This window comes from Phoca vitulina, unplaced genomic scaffold, assembly GCF_004348235.1.
Source record: "Phoca vitulina isolate PV1807 unplaced genomic scaffold, GSC_HSeal_1.0 scaffold96, whole genome shotgun sequence".
Classification (NCBI taxonomy): Eukaryota; Metazoa; Chordata; class Mammalia; order Carnivora; family Phocidae; genus Phoca; species Phoca vitulina.
Window position 1 is genome coordinate 1,759,932 of NW_022589799.1, and position 20,894 is coordinate 1,780,825.

The 20,894-nt window shown below is 39.1% G+C and overlaps 1 protein-coding gene, 1 non-coding gene and 1 pseudogene across 7 annotated transcripts in view; 1 reads left to right on the plus strand and 2 right to left on the minus strand.

The window, feature by feature from the left end:
• Positions 1 to 20,894, plus strand: part of ARNT (aryl hydrocarbon receptor nuclear translocator) — a 70,744-nt gene extending 49,850 nt beyond the window's left edge. For 4 of the 6 annotated variants that reach the window (XM_032397141.1, XM_032397143.1, XM_032397144.1 and 1 more), the window contains 14 exons: positions 615 to 680; positions 1,089 to 1,174; positions 2,697 to 2,773; positions 7,288 to 7,422; positions 9,832 to 9,906; positions 14,656 to 14,807; positions 16,920 to 17,030; positions 17,173 to 17,245; positions 17,414 to 17,525; positions 17,702 to 17,804; positions 18,191 to 18,338; positions 19,149 to 19,311; positions 19,909 to 20,075; positions 20,798 to 20,894. In XM_032397141.1, coding sequence (XP_032253032.1) covers positions 615 to 680; positions 1,089 to 1,174; positions 2,697 to 2,773; positions 7,288 to 7,422; positions 9,832 to 9,906; positions 14,656 to 14,807; positions 16,920 to 17,030; positions 17,173 to 17,245; positions 17,414 to 17,525; positions 17,702 to 17,804; positions 18,191 to 18,338; positions 19,149 to 19,311; positions 19,909 to 20,075; positions 20,798 to 20,887 — 1,558 coding nt within the window. In that variant the 3' untranslated portion in view covers positions 20,888 to 20,894. The remainder of the gene's footprint in view (positions 1 to 614; positions 681 to 1,088; positions 1,175 to 2,696; positions 2,774 to 7,287; positions 7,423 to 9,831; positions 9,907 to 14,655; positions 14,808 to 16,919; positions 17,031 to 17,172; positions 17,246 to 17,413; positions 17,526 to 17,701; positions 17,805 to 18,190; positions 18,339 to 19,148; positions 19,312 to 19,908; positions 20,076 to 20,797) is intronic. The other 2 variants (XM_032397142.1, XM_032397146.1) reach the window with 1 other exon arrangement.
• On the minus strand, positions 9,915 to 12,384 carry LOC116627378 (annotated as a pseudogene).
• Positions 12,131 to 12,321, minus strand: LOC116627379. Its single transcript, XR_004298481.1, has one exon. It is a non-coding gene; the product is annotated as a U2 spliceosomal RNA (small nuclear RNA).

The window sequence follows — 20,894 nt, forward strand, 5'->3', positions numbered from 1 at the left end:
AGTATGAGATAATAAATATGTGTAAAGATGCTTGGAATAGTGCCTGGCACATATTAAACTCTAGGTAAGTTTTATCCATTATTTTAAAGAAATGAGATAAGGTAGATAGGGTGGGAGAGAATGTCCCAATATGTGGACACGGCCTATGTACACGGCAATAGCAAGATAAATAATAAAGAAATGTGGCAAATAGATTGGGTTGTGGTATAGAACCGGAGTCTGCAAAACAGAACTCTTTATTTGTACATAAAGCCTCATAGGAACATAGCCATGTGCATTTGTTTATGTATTGTCTATGGCTGTTTCCGTGCTCTGATGGCTAGTTGCAACAAATTGTATGACCCACAAAAGCTGAAATATTTAGCATCTGGTCCTTTACACAAAAAGTATACTGACCCCAATATAGAGGTCAGTATATATAGTATTTGAAGAGTATGTGGAACATTTTGAACTTCAAATTCTGGGCAGTTACAAGTTTCAGAAATATCAAGCCTGACTTCCTTATCCTTCTGTGTCTAGTTGTATCCAGAGCCCTTTTTTCTGGCTGTTAATGGATGGAAAGTTCTTTAATAGCACAGCTTAATTGCTTTTAATCTCTCCGTTCTTTGAAACAGGTGTGGTAATAGTTCGGTGGACCCAGTCTCCATGAATAGATTGAGCTTTGTGAGGAACAGATGCCGGTGAGATCCTAAACAATGAAAAACCAAAGGGATGGCCAAGTACCTGTAAAGATCATCACTTTTTCAGCTATCTTAATGTAGTACTTCCTTCAGCAGCCCTCACCTTCATCCTTCACTTCCCAGTTACTTTTTTTTGGCAATGTTTTCCTGAACTTTTACAGCTTCTTTTGCTCATCTTGTTTAAAGAAGTTGCCCTACCACTTTACCAACTTTCTTCCTGCCGCAGTACCTTTCTGTTTCTTTACTTTGGCAAGGGTCAGAAATATGGTGGTCACTTTTGGGTGGGAGAGGTCAAAAAGTGACCAGTTTTCTAAACATCCAAGAGCCTAAAGTTAAAGGTACTAAGCCAGCATTGCCTTTTAAATGTTACTGGGTAGGGTTTTCTCCTCACACATGTACTTCTTCTAGGAATGGACTTGGCTCTGTGAAGGATGGGGAACCTCACTTTGTGGTGGTCCACTGCACAGGCTACATCAAGGCCTGGCCCCCAGCAGGTAGGAAAGTTTTATTTCTCCCATGGTGCAGCAGGTTTGTCACAGAGTCTGAGAAAGTTAGCTAACATTTGTCATGTACCTGGTATGTGAAATGTACCATGGTGTCAACTATAAGAAAATAGGAAAGAAAAAGCAGGCTCTTGCCCCTCCTTTATAGTCCAGTTAGGGAGATGGATTACTCAGACTTGAAAATGATTCAGTGTTGGCTGTGTCACAGAATGCAATTTTTAAACGTGCAGATTCATAATAATATATACTGAATACCTATTTTCTAAGTATTTGTGTGCAAAGAAACATTTGGCATTGAGTGCAGTTAATTTGGGAAAGCTTTTTAGTAGGAGCATGACTTTGAGGAAGAAGAAGGAAATGACTTAATTGTAGTAACTTATAAGTGGGATATTCTCTTTAAAGGCTTTAAATCAAGATGTGAGCACATTAGCTTTACTAGAACTTGAAGTCAAACAGAAAATGGGAGAAGGATGGTTGGGGTGCAGGGGATCAGCCTTTTAAACTGGTTTGTCAGAATTTCCAGATCTTAGCAACTTTATTACTTCCCTGCTGGATGGGTGTAATTGGGCAGTGGGATTGTAGGGAGAGGGAAACTAAGAGAAAAGGGAGGCAAGGTGGTATATTTGGAGAAGAGATTATACTTTGTATTCGGAAAAACCTGGGTTTGATTCTGGCTTTGTTACTTACTAATGGTATAACTTAGGGTAAGACACTTGACCTTTATAAAAAGAACCCCTCAGTGTTCTCATCTATAATTTGGAGATAATATATCCCATGTAGAATTATTTTGAGGATTAGAGTTAATGTAAGAAAAGCACTTAGCCCAGTGCCTGGCATATAGTATGCACTCAATAAATGGTAGATAAGTGTAATTCAGAAAAATTCTAAGTGTAGTGACATTTGAGCTTTTTAGTTTATATACTGAATAAACCATACATATGCCATATATGGTCTTTTATACTTCTGTATTGCTCTCAAATAATATTTTTCTTGGTAAAAAGACGATATATATGCAAAGACTAGAGAGAAAATGCAACCTTCTTCCCTTTTCCACATAAAACATTGAAACTTTGGCTTCTCTCTTTCCAAAGGACATACGTAACTAACTGTTGATGTTGGTTTAATTTCATTTTTGGTTGTTTGCTTATTTTAAAACCACAAGTTGGGCAAGACCTCTGTTCTCTGCCTATGGTATAGTCACAGAATAAGTGACTGTCTTCATATGTTTGGTTTGACCATCATAGTTTTTTAGAATACTTTGAGCAGGACTTGTACTCTGTAGTTTATTACAATTAATATGGGTAAAACATATGAATTAATATATGTAAAAATGCTTAAAACTGTATCTGGCATATATGGTAAATTCTGTGCAGTTGTTTATTCTTATTTAGCACTCTATTGTTTTAAAACTAGTCTCTTCGTACCTACATGTATTTTAAATCTTTTTCGATCTGAATTGAAGGTAATTGAGTTTGAGATCCCTCTTAAACCTTTTAACTTCACCTTCCTGAAGGTGTCTCCCTTCCAGATGATGATCCAGAGGCTGGCCAGGGGAGCAAATTTTGCTTAGTGGCCATTGGCAGACTGCAGGCAAGTATGAATTTGCCACATCTGTATTATCTGTTTTCTTTTCTTTCCTTTTTCCTTTCTTTTTTTTTTTTTAGTCTTCTTTGTACATTTACTTTTTTAAATTTAAATTCCAGTGTAGTTAACATATGATGTCATATTGATTTATTAGCATATTAGTTATATGAGGTGTCCAGTATAGTGATTTAGCAGTTCTTTTTTTTTTTTTTTTTTAAGAGAGGAAAAGAGGTGGGGGGGATGGGCAGAGGGAGAGGGAGAGAGAGAATCTTAAGCAGGCTGTACACCCAGCATGGAACCCAATTCGAGGCTTGATCTCACGACCCTAGATGATGACCTGAGCTGAAATCAAGAGACGCTTAACCAACTGAGCCATCCAGGTGCCCATTGATTCAACACGGGTATACCTTATTCAGTGCTCATCATAAGTGTACTCTTGGGTGGGAGGATGAGTTAAATAGGTGATGGGTATTAAGGATGAGCACCAGGTGTCAATAAATTCAACACCTGAAACTAATATTATACTGTATGTTAACTAACTGGAATTCAAATAAAAACTTGCAAAGGAAAAAAGCTATTCAATCCCCTTCACCTATTTCACCTATCCCCAGACCCACCTCCCCTCTAGTAACTATCAGTTTGTTCTGTATAGTTAAGAGTCTGGTTTTTGTGTTTGTCCTTTTTATCTTTGTTTGTTTTGTTTCTTGAAGTCCACATATATGTGAAATGGTATTTGTCTTTCTCTGACTGACTTCTTTCACTTAGAATTATACTTTCCAGATCCATCCATGTTGCAAATGGCAAGATTTCATTCCTTCTTATGTTTCTTTCTTATATTTCTTAAATATTCTCTGAGTAATATTCCATTGTGTGTGTATGTGTGTGTACACACACATACACACACACACACATCTTTATCCATTCATCTTGATGGACACTTGGGCTGCTTCCATAATTTGACTGTCGTAAATAATGCTGCGGTAAACAGTGTATGTATCTTTTTGAATTAGCGTTTTTGTTTTTTTCTTCTGGTAAATACCCAGTAGTGGAATTACTGGATCATATGGTAGGTCTCTTTTTAATTTTTTGAGGAACTTCCATACTGTTTTTGCAGTGGCTGCATCAGTTTGCATTCCCACCAACAGTGCATGAGAGTTCCTTTTTCTCCACACCCTGGCCAACACTTGTTTCTTGTGGTTTTTTTGTTTCTGGTTTGTTTTTTTTTTAGTATTTTATTTATTTTTTTGAGATCGTGAGCAAGAGAGAGAATATGAGCAGGGGCAGAGTGGAGGGAGAAGCAGACTCCCCTGCTGAGCAGGGAGCCTGATGCGGGACTTGATCCCAGGACCCTGGGATCATGACCTGAGCCGAAGGCAGATGCTTAACCGACTGAGCCACCCAGGTGCCCCACCTTTCTCTTTATTTTTTGCATACCTATTACTGGTTTAATTTGTGGTTATCATTAGGTTTGTGTATAACACCTTTTGCATATAGCAGTTTATATTAAGTTGATGGTTACTTATGTTTGAACTCATTCTTTATTCCTCTCCCCTCCAAGTTTTAGGTATATTGGTGTCATACTTTACACCCTTTTATTTTGTGAATACCTTGACTGATTTTTATAAACATACTTAATTTTACTGGTTTTGTGTTTCCTACTTTTCTTACTCCTACTTTTGGTTTCAAAGAGTGCCCTGTAACATTTCTTAGAGGGCTGGTTTAGTGGTCATGAATTTCTGTAACTCTTGCTTGTCTGGTAAACTTTATCTGTCATTCTGTTGTGAATAATAGGCTTGCTGGTTAGAGCATGCTTGGCTGCAGGTTTTTCTCTTTTAGCACTTTGAATATATCATGCTATTCCCTCTGCCCTGCAAAGTTTCTTCTGAAAAATCTACTGATTACCTTATGGTTTTCCCTTGTATGTAACTATTTCTTTTTTCTTTCTGCTTTTAAAATTCTCTTTTTATCTCTACTTTTTACCAGTTTAATTACTGTATGTCTTGGTGTGGACCTCCCTAGGTTGATTTTGTTGGGGACTCTCTGCGCCTTCTGGATCTGGATTTCTATTTCCTTCCCCAGATTTGGGAAGTTGTCAGCTATCATTTATTCAAATAAATTTTCTGCCCCCCCCTTTCCTCTCTCTTCTTCTTCTGGGATCCCTATAATGTGAATGTTCTTATGCTTTCTGGTGTCACTGAGTTCCCTAAGTCTGTTTTCATTTTTATATTTTTCCTTCCCTCCCTCACTCTCAAGCAGGCTTGATTGCTTCCCATTATTCTGTCCTCCAGCTTGCTGATCTGTTCTTCTGCTTCCTCTAGTCTACGATTCCATCTAGTGTATTTTTAATTTTAGTTAATGAGCTTTTCATCTCTGATTGGTTCTTTTATGTTTTCCTGTCTTGGTTAAGTGTCTCACTGAGGTGGACACAAGTCCACTGTACTTTAAAATCTCCATTGGGCATATTACTTCTCTCTGTTCTGTTTAGGTCTCTTGCTTTGATTTTGTCCTGTTGTTTCATTTGGAACATATTTCTCTGTGTCCTCATTTTGTCTAACTCTTTGTTTCTTTGTGTTAGGAAATTTAGGTACATCTCCTGCTCTTGAAAGTAGTGGCCTGCAGTGCAACGTGCAACCAGAATCTGGTGCTTCAGGGGTGTCTCCTGTATGTGTTGCATGTGCCCTGCTGTTGTGGCTGAGCACCTTTTGCCTTTAGTCCAGTCATTTGCAATGGTTCTCTTTGTCTATTCTGGGCAGCGTTTGGTCTTTGTATTGTTAGTGGACCAGTCTTGGGCTACCATGAGCTTAAGTTGAGTCAGACCAGGCATTTTCCAGATATAGTAGCACTGAACTGTAGGAGAATGCAGGGATGGGGTCATGGTGTTAGCAATGTTTGCAGGGGTCTGCTATGGAAGGAGACCTGGAGTTGCAGCCTGGCTGGAGGGGGTGTGCCCACAGGTGTATGCATGGGTGGGGCATTCTGTTAGCAAGTAAAGTAGTGAGTGTTGGTATCACACTGGTTCCTGCAGGTGTCCATGTGTTTATGCCAAGGGGGTGCTGGCAGGGGAGGGAAATGACACTAGCCAGCTCCTTCAGTACTGGAGAATTCTTCCAGTGATCCCTGCCCCTCCAGCACATGCTCTGAAATGAGTAAACAAATCTCCCTCCTGTATACCCCAGGTGTTTTTCAGAGTGCTGCTTCTATGCTGTATCTCCATAGGGCTGTTTGTTGTGCTCTCTCTTTAAGGGTGGGGACTTAGTTTCCTCTTGCCCTCCCAGCTTTCCCATGAGCCTGCTAATCTTTAGTGTTCCAGATTTTAATCCCTGCTATTGGTAAGAATTCTTGAAATTCGGCCCCTCTGGTTTCAAAGCCAGATGTTACTGGGATTTGTCTTCCCCGTGGGGCTCCCTGGTGTGAGAGTCCGTTTTGCTCCCTTCTCTGTGCCCACAGAGTCCTTCCCTCCTGCGGACAGTCCATGGGTCCTTTTAGTGGATCCCTTTAGCTCAGTGTGGCCTCTTCTCTACATTTAGCTGGGGAGAGTTTGTTCTGCCAGTCTTTAGGTCCTTTTCTGGATTATTTACACTGATGTGGCTGTTACCTAGTTGTATCTATGGGATGAGGTCAGCTTAGGGTCCTCCTACTCCACCATCTTCCCTGGAAGTCCCATATCATCCCTTTTCAATGAGAATAAATCTCCTTCAGAACTTATTCATGTTATTTTTCTTTCACTCTCTAAATATAAATGAATTCTGTGAAACTCCAGATTTTGGGAAGAACATGGCATTCATAGTTTGCTTCTCTCTTGGATAGCAGAAGCTGAAAAGGATGAGAGAGGGAGGGAGATCTTTCCCCCTTATCTTTCATACTGTGAACTTCACAGTGCTGAATTTTCTATTTCTAACTAATTTCTCCTGCTTCTATACAGGAGAAGAGAGATCTTTTTTTTTTAAGATTTTATTTATCAGAGAGAGCGCAAGCAGGGGGAGCGGCAGGCAGAGGAAGAAGCAGGCTCTCCACCGAGCAAGGAGCCTGATGCGGGGCTCGATCCCAGGACTCTAGGTTCATGACCTGAGCCGAAGGCAGATGCTTAACCGACTGAGCCACCCAGGCATCCCAGGAGAAGAGAGATCTTTTCATTTTATCATTACATGACTAGAAAAGTGGAATTATTTTTATTATTTTTATTCTTCTCATAAAATTAGATAAATTTCTTGGTTACTGGGGACTAATTTTGCAATCTCAGTAATGAACACAGCCTAGCTAAATGAAAGTAGATGAGTTTTGGGTTGAATGAATTTTTATCTTTCTTCACAAAGTTGGTAAAGGGTACATATATAGGAGTGGAACTAGCCCTTTTGCCCTCTCTGATTGTGATTGTCATTTTTTCCTTTCTGGATGAGATGTGGAAGCTCAGAAATTCCTAAAATTGGGAGCCTCATGCCTATGTATAGGACCATAAGGAGATGGGAAATGCCTCTATAAAGAATGGTGTCGTTTTATCTTGTTTTTCTCTTTACTTTCAGGTAACTAGTTCTCCCAACTGTACAGACATGAGTAATGTTTGTCAACCAACAGAGTTCATCTCTCGGCACAACATTGAGGGAATCTTCACTTTTGTGGATCACCGCTGTGTGGCTACTGTTGGCTACCAACCACAGGTGAAGAGCTGGAGCTTAAACCTGTTTTCCCTTGGCTTTGTTCAGATTATTCAATCATGTATTCCAGAATAGCCAAAACATTTCAGGCCCAGATCAGAAAAAGAGATGATCCTATTCTATCTGTAGATAAATTTATTCTCAGGTTGCTACCAATGTCATTTATCCAATCTAGAAAAATATGGCTGCTATTACATGGGAGCAGCGGGCATAAATATGTATTTATTTTTTGTTATTGATATTAATACAGATAATGCAAAATTGTTCATTTTAATTAGTTATAATGGTATGACCATCATTAGGTAATTTTTGTAATCACTTAGGTTAGATACTTAGTAACCTACAAAATATGCAAGTTTGGCACTGGTTATAATGATTTTATTGAGATTTCTCATTCAGCAGAGCAGGTAGCTATACCAGAGTTGAGAAATAAATCATTATACAAACCTTCACAACTGTAGCCAGGAGAGACTTCTGGCTATGGCTCTGTGAAGAAGTTGGCAAAAAAGAGGTCTTGAAAAAGAACAAAGTTGGAGGATTTACACTACCTGATTCAACACCTGTTATAAAGCTGTTGTCATCAAGGTAGTGTGATATCAGTATAAGGATAGATATATAGATCAATAGATCAGAATAGAGTCTCTTTTCACATTTATGGTCAACTGATTTTCAACAAATATGTCAAGACAGTTCAGTGGGGAAAAGATTCTTTCCAACAAATGGTGATGGAAAAGTTGGATATACCCCCCACACAAAAGGACGTAGACTCTTACCCCATACCATAGACCAGAGATCAACTCAAAAACATAAATGCAGAAGAGCTAAAGTTACAGAACTTCTAGAAGAACATAGGAGATTATCTTTGTGATCTTGAGTTAGACAAAGATTTTTTCTGTGACACCAGAAGCATGGCTCACAAAAGAAAAAGAAAAAAAACTCGTAAGTTGGATTTCATCAGAATTAAAATTACCCTCTTAACAGGACATCATTAAAGTGAAAAGACCGTCCACAAACTGGGAGAAAATATTGCAAATCATATATTTGAAAAAGGATTTTATCCAGGATATACAAAAGAACTCTTGTAACTGATTAAGATAAACACAAAGTAAAAAAAAAGAAGGGGGGGCACAAGATCTGAATAGACATTTCATGGAAGAAGAAACATGAATGGCATATAAAAAGATGCTCATCATCATTAGTCAGTAGAAAGTGCAAATTAAAACCACAATGAGATACCATTATATGCGCACTAGAATGTGCACAGTGAGATACCACTATATGTCCACTATAATCAAAAAGTGTTACAATAATGGGGAGAAATTGCAACTGTTATACATTGTTGGCAGACCTATAAGATGGTATAGCCACTTTGGAAAAACATTTTGGAAAAATGGAAAAATAGTTTTGTAAGAAGTTAAATGTATACTTAATCCTACAACCTAGCAGTTCCACTCCTAAGCATTTACTCAAGAGAAATGAAGCCTATGTTAACATAAAGATTTATATATCAGTGTTCATAGTTGTGTTATTCACAGTAACCCCAAAGTGGAAAAACTGGCAATGTCCATTGACTAGTGAATGGATACACAGCTGTGAAATATCCATGTTAGAATACTGCTGAGTAATAAAAAGGAATATACTACTGATATGTGCAACAACACAGATGAGCTCCAGAAATCTTAAGTTACATGTAAGAAGTCAGACCCAGTAGACCACATATTATATGATTCCATTTGTGTGACATTTCTAGAAAGACAGCACTAAAGCAGAGAGCAGTTCACTGGTTGGCTAGGAGGTTGGGAGCACGTATTGGCTACAAACAGGCAAAAGGGAACTTTGGGAGCAGTGGACATGTTGTGAAACTGGATTTGTGGTAATAATGGTGGTTGCACAACTGTATAAATATGTAAGAGGCCATCAAATTGTAGATTTAGAGTGAGTGAATTATATGTGTACATTAGACCTCAAATCTATGAAAATGCAGCTAAAAGGGGCGCCTGGGTGGCTCAGTCGTCAAGCGTCTGCCTTCAGCTCAGGTCATGGTCCCAGAGTCCTGGAATCAAGCCCCGCATTGGGCTCCCTGCTCCATGGGAAGCCTGCTTCTCCCTCTCCCACTCCCTCTGCTTGTGTTCCCTCTCTCGCTGTCTCTCTCTCTCTCAAAATAAATAAAATCTTAAAAAAAAAAAAAAATGCAGCTAAAATAAATATATAATGTTCTGAAAGACAAAAATGTTTTAGAGGCCATTTGCTTAGCAGGTTCCATATTCTTTTGTTTTTTTTTTTTTTCCCTCCACACTTACTATAGCCTTCAGCTAAAGACAGGAGAAATAAAATCCAAGTCATTTGCTGATAGGCCAGGAAAGTTAGATGATCATAGAAGTGTCCATCTTACTCTTCTTTTTTCACTTTTAGGAACTCTTAGGAAAGAATATTGTAGAATTCTGTCATCCTGAAGACCAGCAGCTTCTAAGAGATAGCTTCCAACAGGTAACTTTTTCCCCTGGTTTGGATCTGAATAATATTTTTATCTGATATTTGTTATCATATTAATTCCTCAAACATTTATTGATCACTGATTAAGTACTGTGACAGGCATCATAATCTTATGTTCTTTTGTACAAAACCTGTATTTTTAAGGAACAGAAAAGGATCAGTGTTTTGAAACTCTGGATTATGTCCAAGGTATTTTGGCTTTGGCTACTCACTGTCCTGTATCCAGCTAGCTGTATCCAAGAGACTCTTTACTTAAAATATTCTAGGCCTCACTGAACTGTGGGTGGTGGTAGAAGTATTCATTTCACGGTTCTTTTATAGAGCAGTAAGAGTTAACTCTTCACAAATAAGATTTTTTAATTGTCACCATTAAATGTCTGAATTTTAAACAGATTCTTGGACTGATAGCTCATATTCATCAGCTCATTCAACTTTAGTACCAGTCTTATCCCCAGTGGCTTTTCCAGAACTAATACTTTCACTGTGAAGCTCCATGAGCTTTTCCAGTTCAAACTTGGGCTTCTTCAGCATTTTTATTTTTGTTACAAAGACATCATGGAGTGGACAGATTGGCAAGCTTTTTCTATGTCTTTTCTGATGCTGTCTGGAATCAACTTATTGACCACTTCTTTCAAGTCATTTGTCTGCACCTCTCAGGTCATGATTTCCATTATCTTTTTCCAAATTTGGCAGACCTGTTGGTACTGAGCATAGGTCTTCTGAATCTGATTGTTGCGTTTTTTAGTAAAACCAACACAAAATAGGGGTGTCTGGGTGGCTCATTCGATTAAGCGTCCGATTGATTTCAGCTCAGGTCATGATCTCAGGGTTGTGAGATCAAGGCCCAGGTTGGGCTCCTCGCTCAGCTGGGAGTCAGCTTGAGATTCTCTCTCTCCCTCTGCCCCTCCCCCCCCATCTGTGCACGCACACAACGCACGCAGTCTCTTGGTCTCTCAAATAAATAAATCTGTTAAGGGGCGCCTGGGTGGCTCAGTCGTTAAGCGTCTGCCTTCGGCTCAGGTCATGGTCCCAGGGTCCTGGGATCGAGCCCCACATCGGGCTCCTCGCTCAGCGGGAAGCCTGCTTCTCTCTCTCCCACTCCCCCTGATTGTGTTCCCTCTCTCGCTGTGTCTCTATCAAATAAATAAATAAAATCTTTAAAAAAAAAAAAAAATTCTGTTAAAACCAACACAAAATAGACAAAGCAAATAACCATTGGTAGTCTTAACATCAACATGAGATTCAAAAAAAAAAAAAAACCATGAGCTTCAATCGTGGTTTGCCATTTTTTGACCATGGAGCAAATTTTGTCATGGGTAAGATCCATGCCATGGAAATTAGGCATTTTTGCCCTGAACATCCTCAGTAATTAGCTTGAATTTTCTTTTTTTTTTTTAAGATTGTATTTATTTATCTGACAGAGATACAGGGAGAGAGGGAACACAAGCAGGGGGAGTGGGAGAGGGAAAAGCAGGCTTCCAGCTGAGCAGGGAGCCCGACACGGGGCTCGATCCCAGGACACTGGGATCATAACCCGAGCCAAAGGCAGACGCTTAACTGATTAAGCCACCCAGGCGCCCCTAGCTTGAATTTTCTAAGTGCAACTTCATCATTCTGCAGATCAGTACGGCTCACTTCAAAAACACGATCCTGAGGCCATCAGAAGTGATTTTGGTTCATTGAGTTCTCATGACTAGTGTTCTTCCAAAAATTTCTTATATTGAACATAGCTGGTGCCTTCACATCATACCTGTTTTTCTTGGAAAATGGATCAACCACTTTCTTCTTGGTTTCCTTTTTGGTGCCTTTTGTTAGGTGCTTGTTCTTGCCATACTCCATGGCACTGCTCAGGAAGCCAAAAAGCAAGAGTTAACTTAATTGTAAGCTCTTTTTTTTTTTTAAATCTTCCTAAGAAACTCAAAAATTAGTCAACTTAAGTACAAGAAAGCAAACCTTGGAGAAGAAATCACTGAAGACAGAAATGAAAAGAAATCAAATATGAACAAAAACCATTTCCACCATTGGCATAATCATACTTCCACTCATGCTCCTCGTACAGTGTAAGAAGATCATGGTACATATATATATACTTACCCCTCCAGGAGGCTGACACAAGCCGCCTGCTCTCAGAGGCAGACACATTCCAGCGCACACAATCCCACATGATACTTTGCCCCTGTAACTCAAGCTGACTTTAGGCACCTAAGTATTCCCCCTGAGGGAGTGGACTGTTCCTGGAGATACTGTAATACCAGGTTGATGCATGGAGTGGACGGAACAATCTCCCATTCCATTTCCCTGCTCCAAAAATCCATTTAATATATTGTCCTTGGATAGAGGACATATCAGATATTAAACTGATATGAACAGATACTACACTTGATCTTAGCCAAAAGGCCAAGAATAAACTAACTCTCTGTTATTTTCAGGCACCAGATTCTGAAAATACCTGATGAATTTAATTTCAGTAGAGGTTTGGCTTTAGGAAGCAGTTCTTTATATTAGACTGATTTCCCTCTTTGAGCTTCAGTAGTGTTCTTACACAATAGGTATAATAACAGTACTTAAATTCACAGGGTTATTGGGAAGATTAAGATAATGCATTTAAAGCACAAAGCCTAATTTCTAGAGAAAATCAGATGATGACAGTAAAATGTCTCTCTGTCTCCTGAGTCCTCAGCATTACCAGTTCCATGCACTCAGCACTCAGCCGCAGCTCACAGAAGAATCACATTTTGTATATGTTAGGCTCAGGAAAACCATTCAGAAAAACTATTCTGACTTTTGTTGAATCCTTTCAGAACTAAGAACATGAAACTTCAGCAGTGGGAGGAGATATTGTACAGTGTATTTTTAATTCTTGAAATTCCTAATTCTGACAACTTTTGGCCACAGAGTATCATTTTATCACTTCTGGAAAATGTTTATTCCAAACAGCTTTAATGACTCCTGTATACTTTACATAATCTCAAGGTTATTATTCTGACATTAGTTGCTGCTGTGGTTCTAGGTACTTAGGTAAAGGTGCTTTTTAATGTGCGGTCTCCAGCTGCTTACTTAGCTGCCGATTTCCTGATTTTGATATTTCTTAAGTCTAGTTGGATTTATATTTCTTTTTCAGTAATAAATTTAGTTATTTCCAGCAAAGCTTGTTTTCCTTTTTTTCTCCTCCATTTTGGTTACTGCAGTGCTGTGTTTCACACTTGACTTGTGAAAGGTGTGTGTGTGTGTTTATAAATGTGTGTGTATATATATATAAAATGTGCCATTTTATTATTGCTAAGTGAAGTATGTCCCATTTTCTGCTGTAATTATTTCTCAGTCAGCTTTAATGTCAGCAGTTATTTCCACACAGTTATTTCCACACTTAAACACAAATGTTACTACTTTTTCTTAAAAAAAAAAATATATAAAGTGTAGGTATTTTGAAGCACTGGGCTTATACTTCATTGGAATAGATATATATATATATACACCTTAGTAAGCAGGTTTCAAATCCAGTACTTAGTTATGTACAAATTTAATTACATTCATTCTGTATATATTACACAGTGAGCACATGTAAGAATTAAAGGCTGTTTAGTATTGTTTAAATGCAAATGTTCATATCTCATTTCTTTTTTATCGTGTTAAATAAATGTTAATGTGTTTTTGTTGTTGTTGTTAAGATTTTATTTATTTATTTGACAGAGAGAGCGAGAGAGCACAAGCAGGAGGAAGAGTAGAGGGAGAGGGAGAAGCAGGCTCCTCGCCAAGCAGGGCGCCTGATGCAGGGCTCGATCCCAGGACCCTGGGATCATGACCTGAGCTGAAGGCAGATGCTTAACCATTTGAGCCACCCAGGCACCCCAGATTTGATGTTCTTTAAAAAATATAGAAAAGCACGTAGCCCAGTGCTTGACATATAGTAACTACAAAATAAATGTTAGCTTCTAATCTTATTTTTTTATTGTTAGGGAGAGAGGGTCAAAAGATTTTCTATTTCATAAAACTAGGAACTAAAATAATCTAAAATCACTTTATTTTTTTAATCTTTTTTTTTTTTTTAAGATTTTATTTATTTATTTGACAGAGAGACACAGTGAGAAAGGGAGCACAAGCAGGGGGAGTGGGAGAGGGAGAAGCAGGCTTCCCGTGGAGCAGGGAGCCCAATGCGGGGCTCGATCCCAGGACCCTGGCATCATGACCTGAGCCGAAGGCAGACGCTTAACAACTTAGCCACCTAGGCGCCCCTAAAATTACTTTATTTTAAAAAAACAAAAGCAAAACAAGACTAAAGCCAACTTAGTTTTATTTATAGAAATCTCCAAGGGTGCTGCGAAAACAAATTCTTGGGTTTGGGGGGAAAACCTAGGATTGAGGAGCAACATGTAAGCTATTTCAGTATCAAACTACAAATTTCTACGATAGACTTATAAAGCTAGATCCACATATCTTTAAGGGATTTTCCAAGAGAAGTGGGGAAACAGTCTTTATTTTCCTGGAAAAAATTGTTACTTCTGTTTAACTTTGACTAGAGTGGTCAGTTAGCTGCTTGGGACTCTGGGAAGAAAAATAAATATACCTCCTCATTATTTAGCACTTAGCTTTCACTCCGTGTGTTTCATCAGTAACGTTGAAAGAGACTGGTACTTCAAGGACAGTAACACGTGAATCTTACCTTTGTAGAAATGGGAAATTAAAAAAAAAAATTCTAAAGAAAATTTTTTATGGATTTCACTGATAGCATGAAAACTTTTTCAGGTGGTGAAGTTAAAAGGCCAGGTGCTGTCTGTCATGTTCCGGTTCCGGTCTAAGAACCGAGAATGGCTCTGGATGAGAACCAGCTCCTTTACTTTCCAGAACCCTTACTCAGATGAAATTGAGTACATCATCTGTACCAACACCAATGTGAAGTATGTACCGTAAAGGCCTTTTCCAATGTTGGGATTTCTCGTGGGCCAAGTCTGCTTAACCTTATCAAGCTGTTTCCTCCTCTTCTACTAAACACCATTAGTTTGAAGTTCCTCATCTTCCAACTTACTATAGGATTTAGACTAGTTCATCCAGGTAGAATAAGATTTTTAACAAACAGTACTTTAGAGAGTAAGTTTTGAGATGTGAGGGGTGTGTATTTTAATTTTATGCTTCAATGCTTTCTAGAAAGGATATTGTTTTATATACCAGTTTATTGCTGTGTTCTGGTAGGATTTTCCTGTAGAGCAGGTGTCTGCAAACTCTTTTTGTAAAAGGCCAGATAGTAATTATCTTAGCTTTGTGGGGCATATGGTCTCTATTGAATTACCCAACTCTGCTATTGTAGCATGAAAAGAGTCCTAGACAAATGAACAAAGATGGCTATGTTCCAACACACTTTTATTTACAAGAACAGGCAATGGACTGGATTTGGCCCATGGACCATAGTTTACTTTAGAGCATAGCTACATCCACTCTTGTTAGTTTCTGTTCCTTGATTCCTTTCTGTTTGAGCTTTTCTTTCTCAACTTGGTGAAAACCAGTTTTATTGTGATAGATTGCACATACTATGAAGTATACCCTTTTAAAGTGTACAATTTTTTTAGTATGTCACAGAGTTGTACAACCTAATCTCAGTACATCCTCATTTCCCCTAAAAGGAATTCTGTACTCATTAACAGTCATCCTCCCCATTCCCCAAGCCCTATATGACAACTAATCTATTCTCTGTCTCTATAATAGACATTTCATATGAATGGAATCATAACAATACATGATTCCTTGTTACTGACCTCTTTTGCTTAATATAATGTTTTAAGGGTCATCTGTGTTGTAGCATTTATCTATACTTAATTTTTTTTTATTGCCAAATAATATTTCTTTGTACGGGGATACATTTTATTCATTCGTTAGTTGATGGACATTGGGTTATTTCTACTTTTTGACTATTTAGAGTGCAGCTATGAACATTTATATACTAGTTTTTATGTGGATATGTTTTTATTCTCTTGGGTATATACCTAGGCGTGGAATTGCTGGGTCACATGGTAACTCTGTGTTTAATCTTTTGAGGAACTGCCACACTGTTTTCCAAAGCTTCAGTACCCTTTTACACTTCCATCAGCAATGTAATGAGGGTTCCAGTTTCTCCACATTCTTACTATCTTTTTTATTATACCCATCCCAGTGGATGTCAGTTGACAGGTTACTTCTTTTTCATTTAATCTATCTATATAGAATTGGCCCTGAGCCTAGCTCTTGAAGATCTGCTTAGAATTGATTATCAAGTATAAATAATACCTGGTGACAACACTGAGTCTGTGTCCTCCTTATTTTAGGGCTTTTAAAGTTTAATTCTTTTCTAATTAGTATAGCAGAGTGGATTGAGTTAGAAATTGTATTTACTTAGGACTCAGGTAAATGGTCATGGTCGCTGTAGTTTTCTGGGGTTTCTTTTTGTTTTTGCATCTTTATATTACAGAATAACCACTGTTTTGTGTTTCCATTTTGTTTAAATTTTGAAATTTTAAGTACTTTTAAGAACTTGTTTTTGGAAATAATGGTGTTCCCCATTTTTACATACTGTTTTCCCCACCACAATTTATTTTAATTCTTATATATTTTTTAAATAAACATTTTTTTACAGAAAATTTGGAAAGTATGGAAAACTATATAAAGAGAAGGAAAAAAATTTTCACTACCCCAAAAGAGTCTTTGTTAGTGTTTGTATATGTACTGTCAGTTTTTTTTACTTATGCTTTTTAAAAGCACAATATATGGATACATACGTATATACCAGTTGGGTATTGAATACCTGAAAGGAGTTAGAACCCAAACAGGATAAACCCTTGTGCCACAGGACATAGTTTTTGTTTGTACCTTGTTGCCCATGGTATGAAATATCTGCTGAATTTGAAGTCATACGTTACTTAAAGGATTAGACTTCAAAAGGGAATTTATTAGTTACTGCCTCACCTACAAGTGAATCTGTATAGTTTTATGTACATTGTTAAATCCTTTTTTCCCCCTCTGTCTGCTCTCCATTTTCTCAGGAACTCCAGCCAAGAACCAAGGTCTACACTGTCCAACACAATCCAGAGACCACAGCTAGGTCCCACAGCTAATTTACCCCTGGAGATGGGCTCAGGGCAGTTGGCATCCAGGTGAGAAATGGTAGAAGAATCATAAATGATCAGTGGCCCAGGGCATGGGCATCTGTAATCCCATTTGTTTGTTTGTTTATTTTAAGCCCTTTCCCCACGTTAAAAAAAAATCTTTCTCTCCTCACTGGCCTTTAACATATAGGCAACAGCAACAGCAAACAGAACTGGATGTGGTATCAGCAAGAGATGGACTGGCTGGCTACAATCATTCCCAGGTAAGTGTGTCGTCTTCTTTGAAGAAGACTGATCATTTCCTTAAGAAATGTCCTCCAGTGCCAGTTAGAATGTATGTGTATCTTCATGTGAATGTTAGGGTTATTGAATTGTCATGTTAAATCTTTCATGGTTATTTTTATCATTGTATCCCACACGTTTCTGTTCAGCCTGTGACAACCGCAGGGCCAGAACACAGCAAGCCCCTCGAGAAGACAGATGGTTTGTTTGCCCAGGATAGAGATCCAAGATTTTCAGAAATCTACTCCAACATCAATGCGGGTATGTTTCTTCCTCACTCTCCTTTTAAATTCTCATTCAGATCACTTACTGATGTGCCTGCTGCTGCCCAACATCTTTCCACTTAATCATAATACCTCATGAGTAAATAGGAACTTGCTGAACTAATGTACTACAGCCCCTTGACTGGCCCTCCGCCCACTCCTTTTGGTCCACAGATCAGAGTAAAGGCATCTCCTCCAGCACTGTCCCTGCCACCCAACAGCTATTCTCACAGGGCAACACATTCCCTCCTACCCCGCGGCCGGCAGAGAATTTCAGGTGAGCCCCTTATGTATGTGCTGCTTTACGGGGCAACTGAGGCGTTCAGTTGCTGAATCCAAGTTTTATTCTTCCCTAGCTTTCTCTGGTTATTTCAGACAAAGCAGTGGAACTTGTAGGGCTTAAGATGAGGCAAGCTGCTTTTCTTCCTCCTCTTTCTTTGCACCTGTCCTGTTGCTATGTTATAGGTTCCATCTCTGTGTGTCCTGATTGGTGTGTGACTGTCAGTTTTTCTCATCTTTTCCAGATTCTGTTATCAAGTTTTCCTTAACCCCAGGAAAGTCAAGGGGACCTAGTAATAGCACTAGATTGTCCCGTGATTCCTAGATTTTGAAATGGTAAACCCATCCTTTTAATCTTTTACTGCACTATTTGTTCACTCCTAGAAATAGTGGTCTGGCCCCTCCTGTAACCATTGTCCAGCCATCAGGTTCTGCAGGGCAGATGTTGGCCCAGATATCCCGCCACTCCAATCCCCCCCAGGGAGCAGCCCCAACTTGGACCCCTAGCACCCGCCCAGGCTTCTCTGCCCAGGTAAAGCTTCTCCTTTGTCTGTCCCCTGTGTACTAGCTTTTCTTCGGTTGGTTGGGCTTTTTTCCATATGTAAAATTACTGTCATCTATCTTAGATATCTTCTCCCCAACCCCCACCCCCTACCTTCCAGTTTTTCTCTTTGTTGGGAGTAGCTAGATAATTAAAAACATAGATAATCCCCAAATCTCAGAATCCGTGGTTTTCATATACTTTTATTCAGAATTGCTCACACAGAACATGTTAAACAGGTTTGATTTACAGATTTGTTTTGGAGTCAATTCTGAGTTTCCATTTTGTACTAGAAAGCATAGGAATAAAGGAGAAAATTAACTATAATTTACACACTGATGTCTATTTATTTAAAAAAGTGTTTAAAAGTCATATATATAATAAGTATTATATATACGATAAGCTTAAAGCTAATATTTTTTCATATATTAATATATGCTTATATTGCACAGTAATATCTTCAGTAAAAAAGCCCAAACCAAAAAGCATACTCCAAAATTGTTATATGCAGTATGATCTCAATTGCATAAGAAATCTATAGGAAAATAAAAACTGGAAAAATTCTCACAACTCTCAATGTATAGTTTATTAATCCCATAGTTCTTCGCTCTTTGCACTTTGTCATACCTGCCTAAAAGTAGTGTCAAAGGAGATTGACATTAATTAGAAGAAAGACAGAGTAAGAAATAAGTGATGAGCTTGGCTCAGAAGAATCCAGTGATTGACAGAGGGTTGACTCATAGGAATGGCATGTGCAATAATGTTAATGTTCCATTTGTTCTCTATCCCTCTCTCTTTCAGCAGGTGGCTACTCAGGCTACAGCCAAGACTCGTTCTTCCCAGTTTGGTGTGGGCAACTTTCAGACTCCGTCCTCCTTCAGCCCCATGTCCCTTCCTGGTGCTTCTACTGCATCACCTGGTGCTGCTGCCTACCCTAATCTCACCAGTCGTGGATCCAACTTTGGTAAGTTTCAGATGAGAAAGGAGGGTAAACAGGAAAATGACACCACTAAAGAGAAAGGATTTGGTAGTTAAAACAGTTTGCTTGTGTCCTGGGTGCAGTGACAGTCCATTTGGAATTTAAAATGTACCCACATGAGGAAGACTTTAGAACATATAAAAAACCAAATAAGGTGGGGCGCCTGGGTGGCTCAGTCGGTTGAGTGTCTGCCTTCGGCTCAGGTCATGGTCCCAGGGTCCTGGGATCAAGCCCTGCGTTGGGCTCCCTGCTCCGTGGGAGGGCTGCTTCTCCCTCTCCCACTCCCCCTGCTTGTGTTCCCTCTCTCGCTGTGTCTCTCTCTGTCAAATAAATAAAAAATAAAATCTTAAAAAAAAAAAAAAACTACATAAGGTATTATATATTAAATAATAAGCAAATTTAATCTACATGATCAAAGAACTCTTTGGAAAGGCTACCCAGAGAAGAATTAATTTGGGGCTAGGTTTTGAAAAAGAAGAGGCATTGATTAACAGAAGAGCAGAAAGTATTTAAGTGCTAGTTTCTCCTCACCAGTGGAGTTAGTGGCTTAAGGTTGGTTGTTCATCCTTGCTATATTTCTAGCTCCTGAGACTGGACAGACTACAGGACAATTCCAGACACGGACAGCAGAGGGTGTAGGTGTCTGGCCACAGTGGCAGGGCCAGCAGCCTCATCATCGGTCGAGTTCTAATGAGCAACATGTTCAACAGCCATCAGCACAGCAACCTGGCCAGCCTGAGGTCTTCCAGGTGAGAGGGTGAAAAGACTTCAGAAAATCAGAAACTGGAGGAGAGAGGGTCAGGGAGCAGAGACAGAAGGAAGTACGCATATGGACTGAGGTGTTTGGGAGTTTGTGGGAGAAGCCACAGTGGGGACGTGTAGGGATAGATGTCGTTAACTGGAACTTATGTGTGATGCACAGCCTTTAACCAGACCATTGTTAGTGATGTGAAGCACCATGTGAAGATGTTAAAGGAAGTCATTCTAGCCCATTCAAGGAGAGCCACATCCCCACTGCACAGTAGCTTGGGTATAAACATACTGATTATAGCTATAAAGGCCCATTTGCCTAAGTCCTGACAGGACTGCAAGAGCACATGGAGTAATCTTAGGACAAAAGAAGAGCTCATTTAAAACACAGGTTGAAAAAAGGCAAAACAGGTTTTGGGTAAGAGGTACTGCATATGTGTTCATAGGGGGTTATATGAAATGTGGCGAGCAGATTTTTCTCCTTTTGAAAATATGGAAGACTAGAAAAGAGGAAAAATGTGGAACTGTAGGAGGAAGCCAGAGAAGGGACTAGGAACCAAAATTGTTATGTAAAGGAATCCGAGAGTTCCTGGGAGTAGGGAAGGCTCAGGGAGCTCAGCCCTACAGAAACTCTGTGGGGCCAGGGGTGATGTTGGGAAGAAGCTCGATAAATGTGAGGGATTAAGGTGTGTGACCAGACTTGCTCTGTTTCTCTTATCAGGAGATGCTGTCCATGCTGGGAGACCAGAGCAACAGCTACAACAACGAAGAATTCCCTGACCTAACTATGTTTCCCTCCTTTTCAGAATAGAACAGTT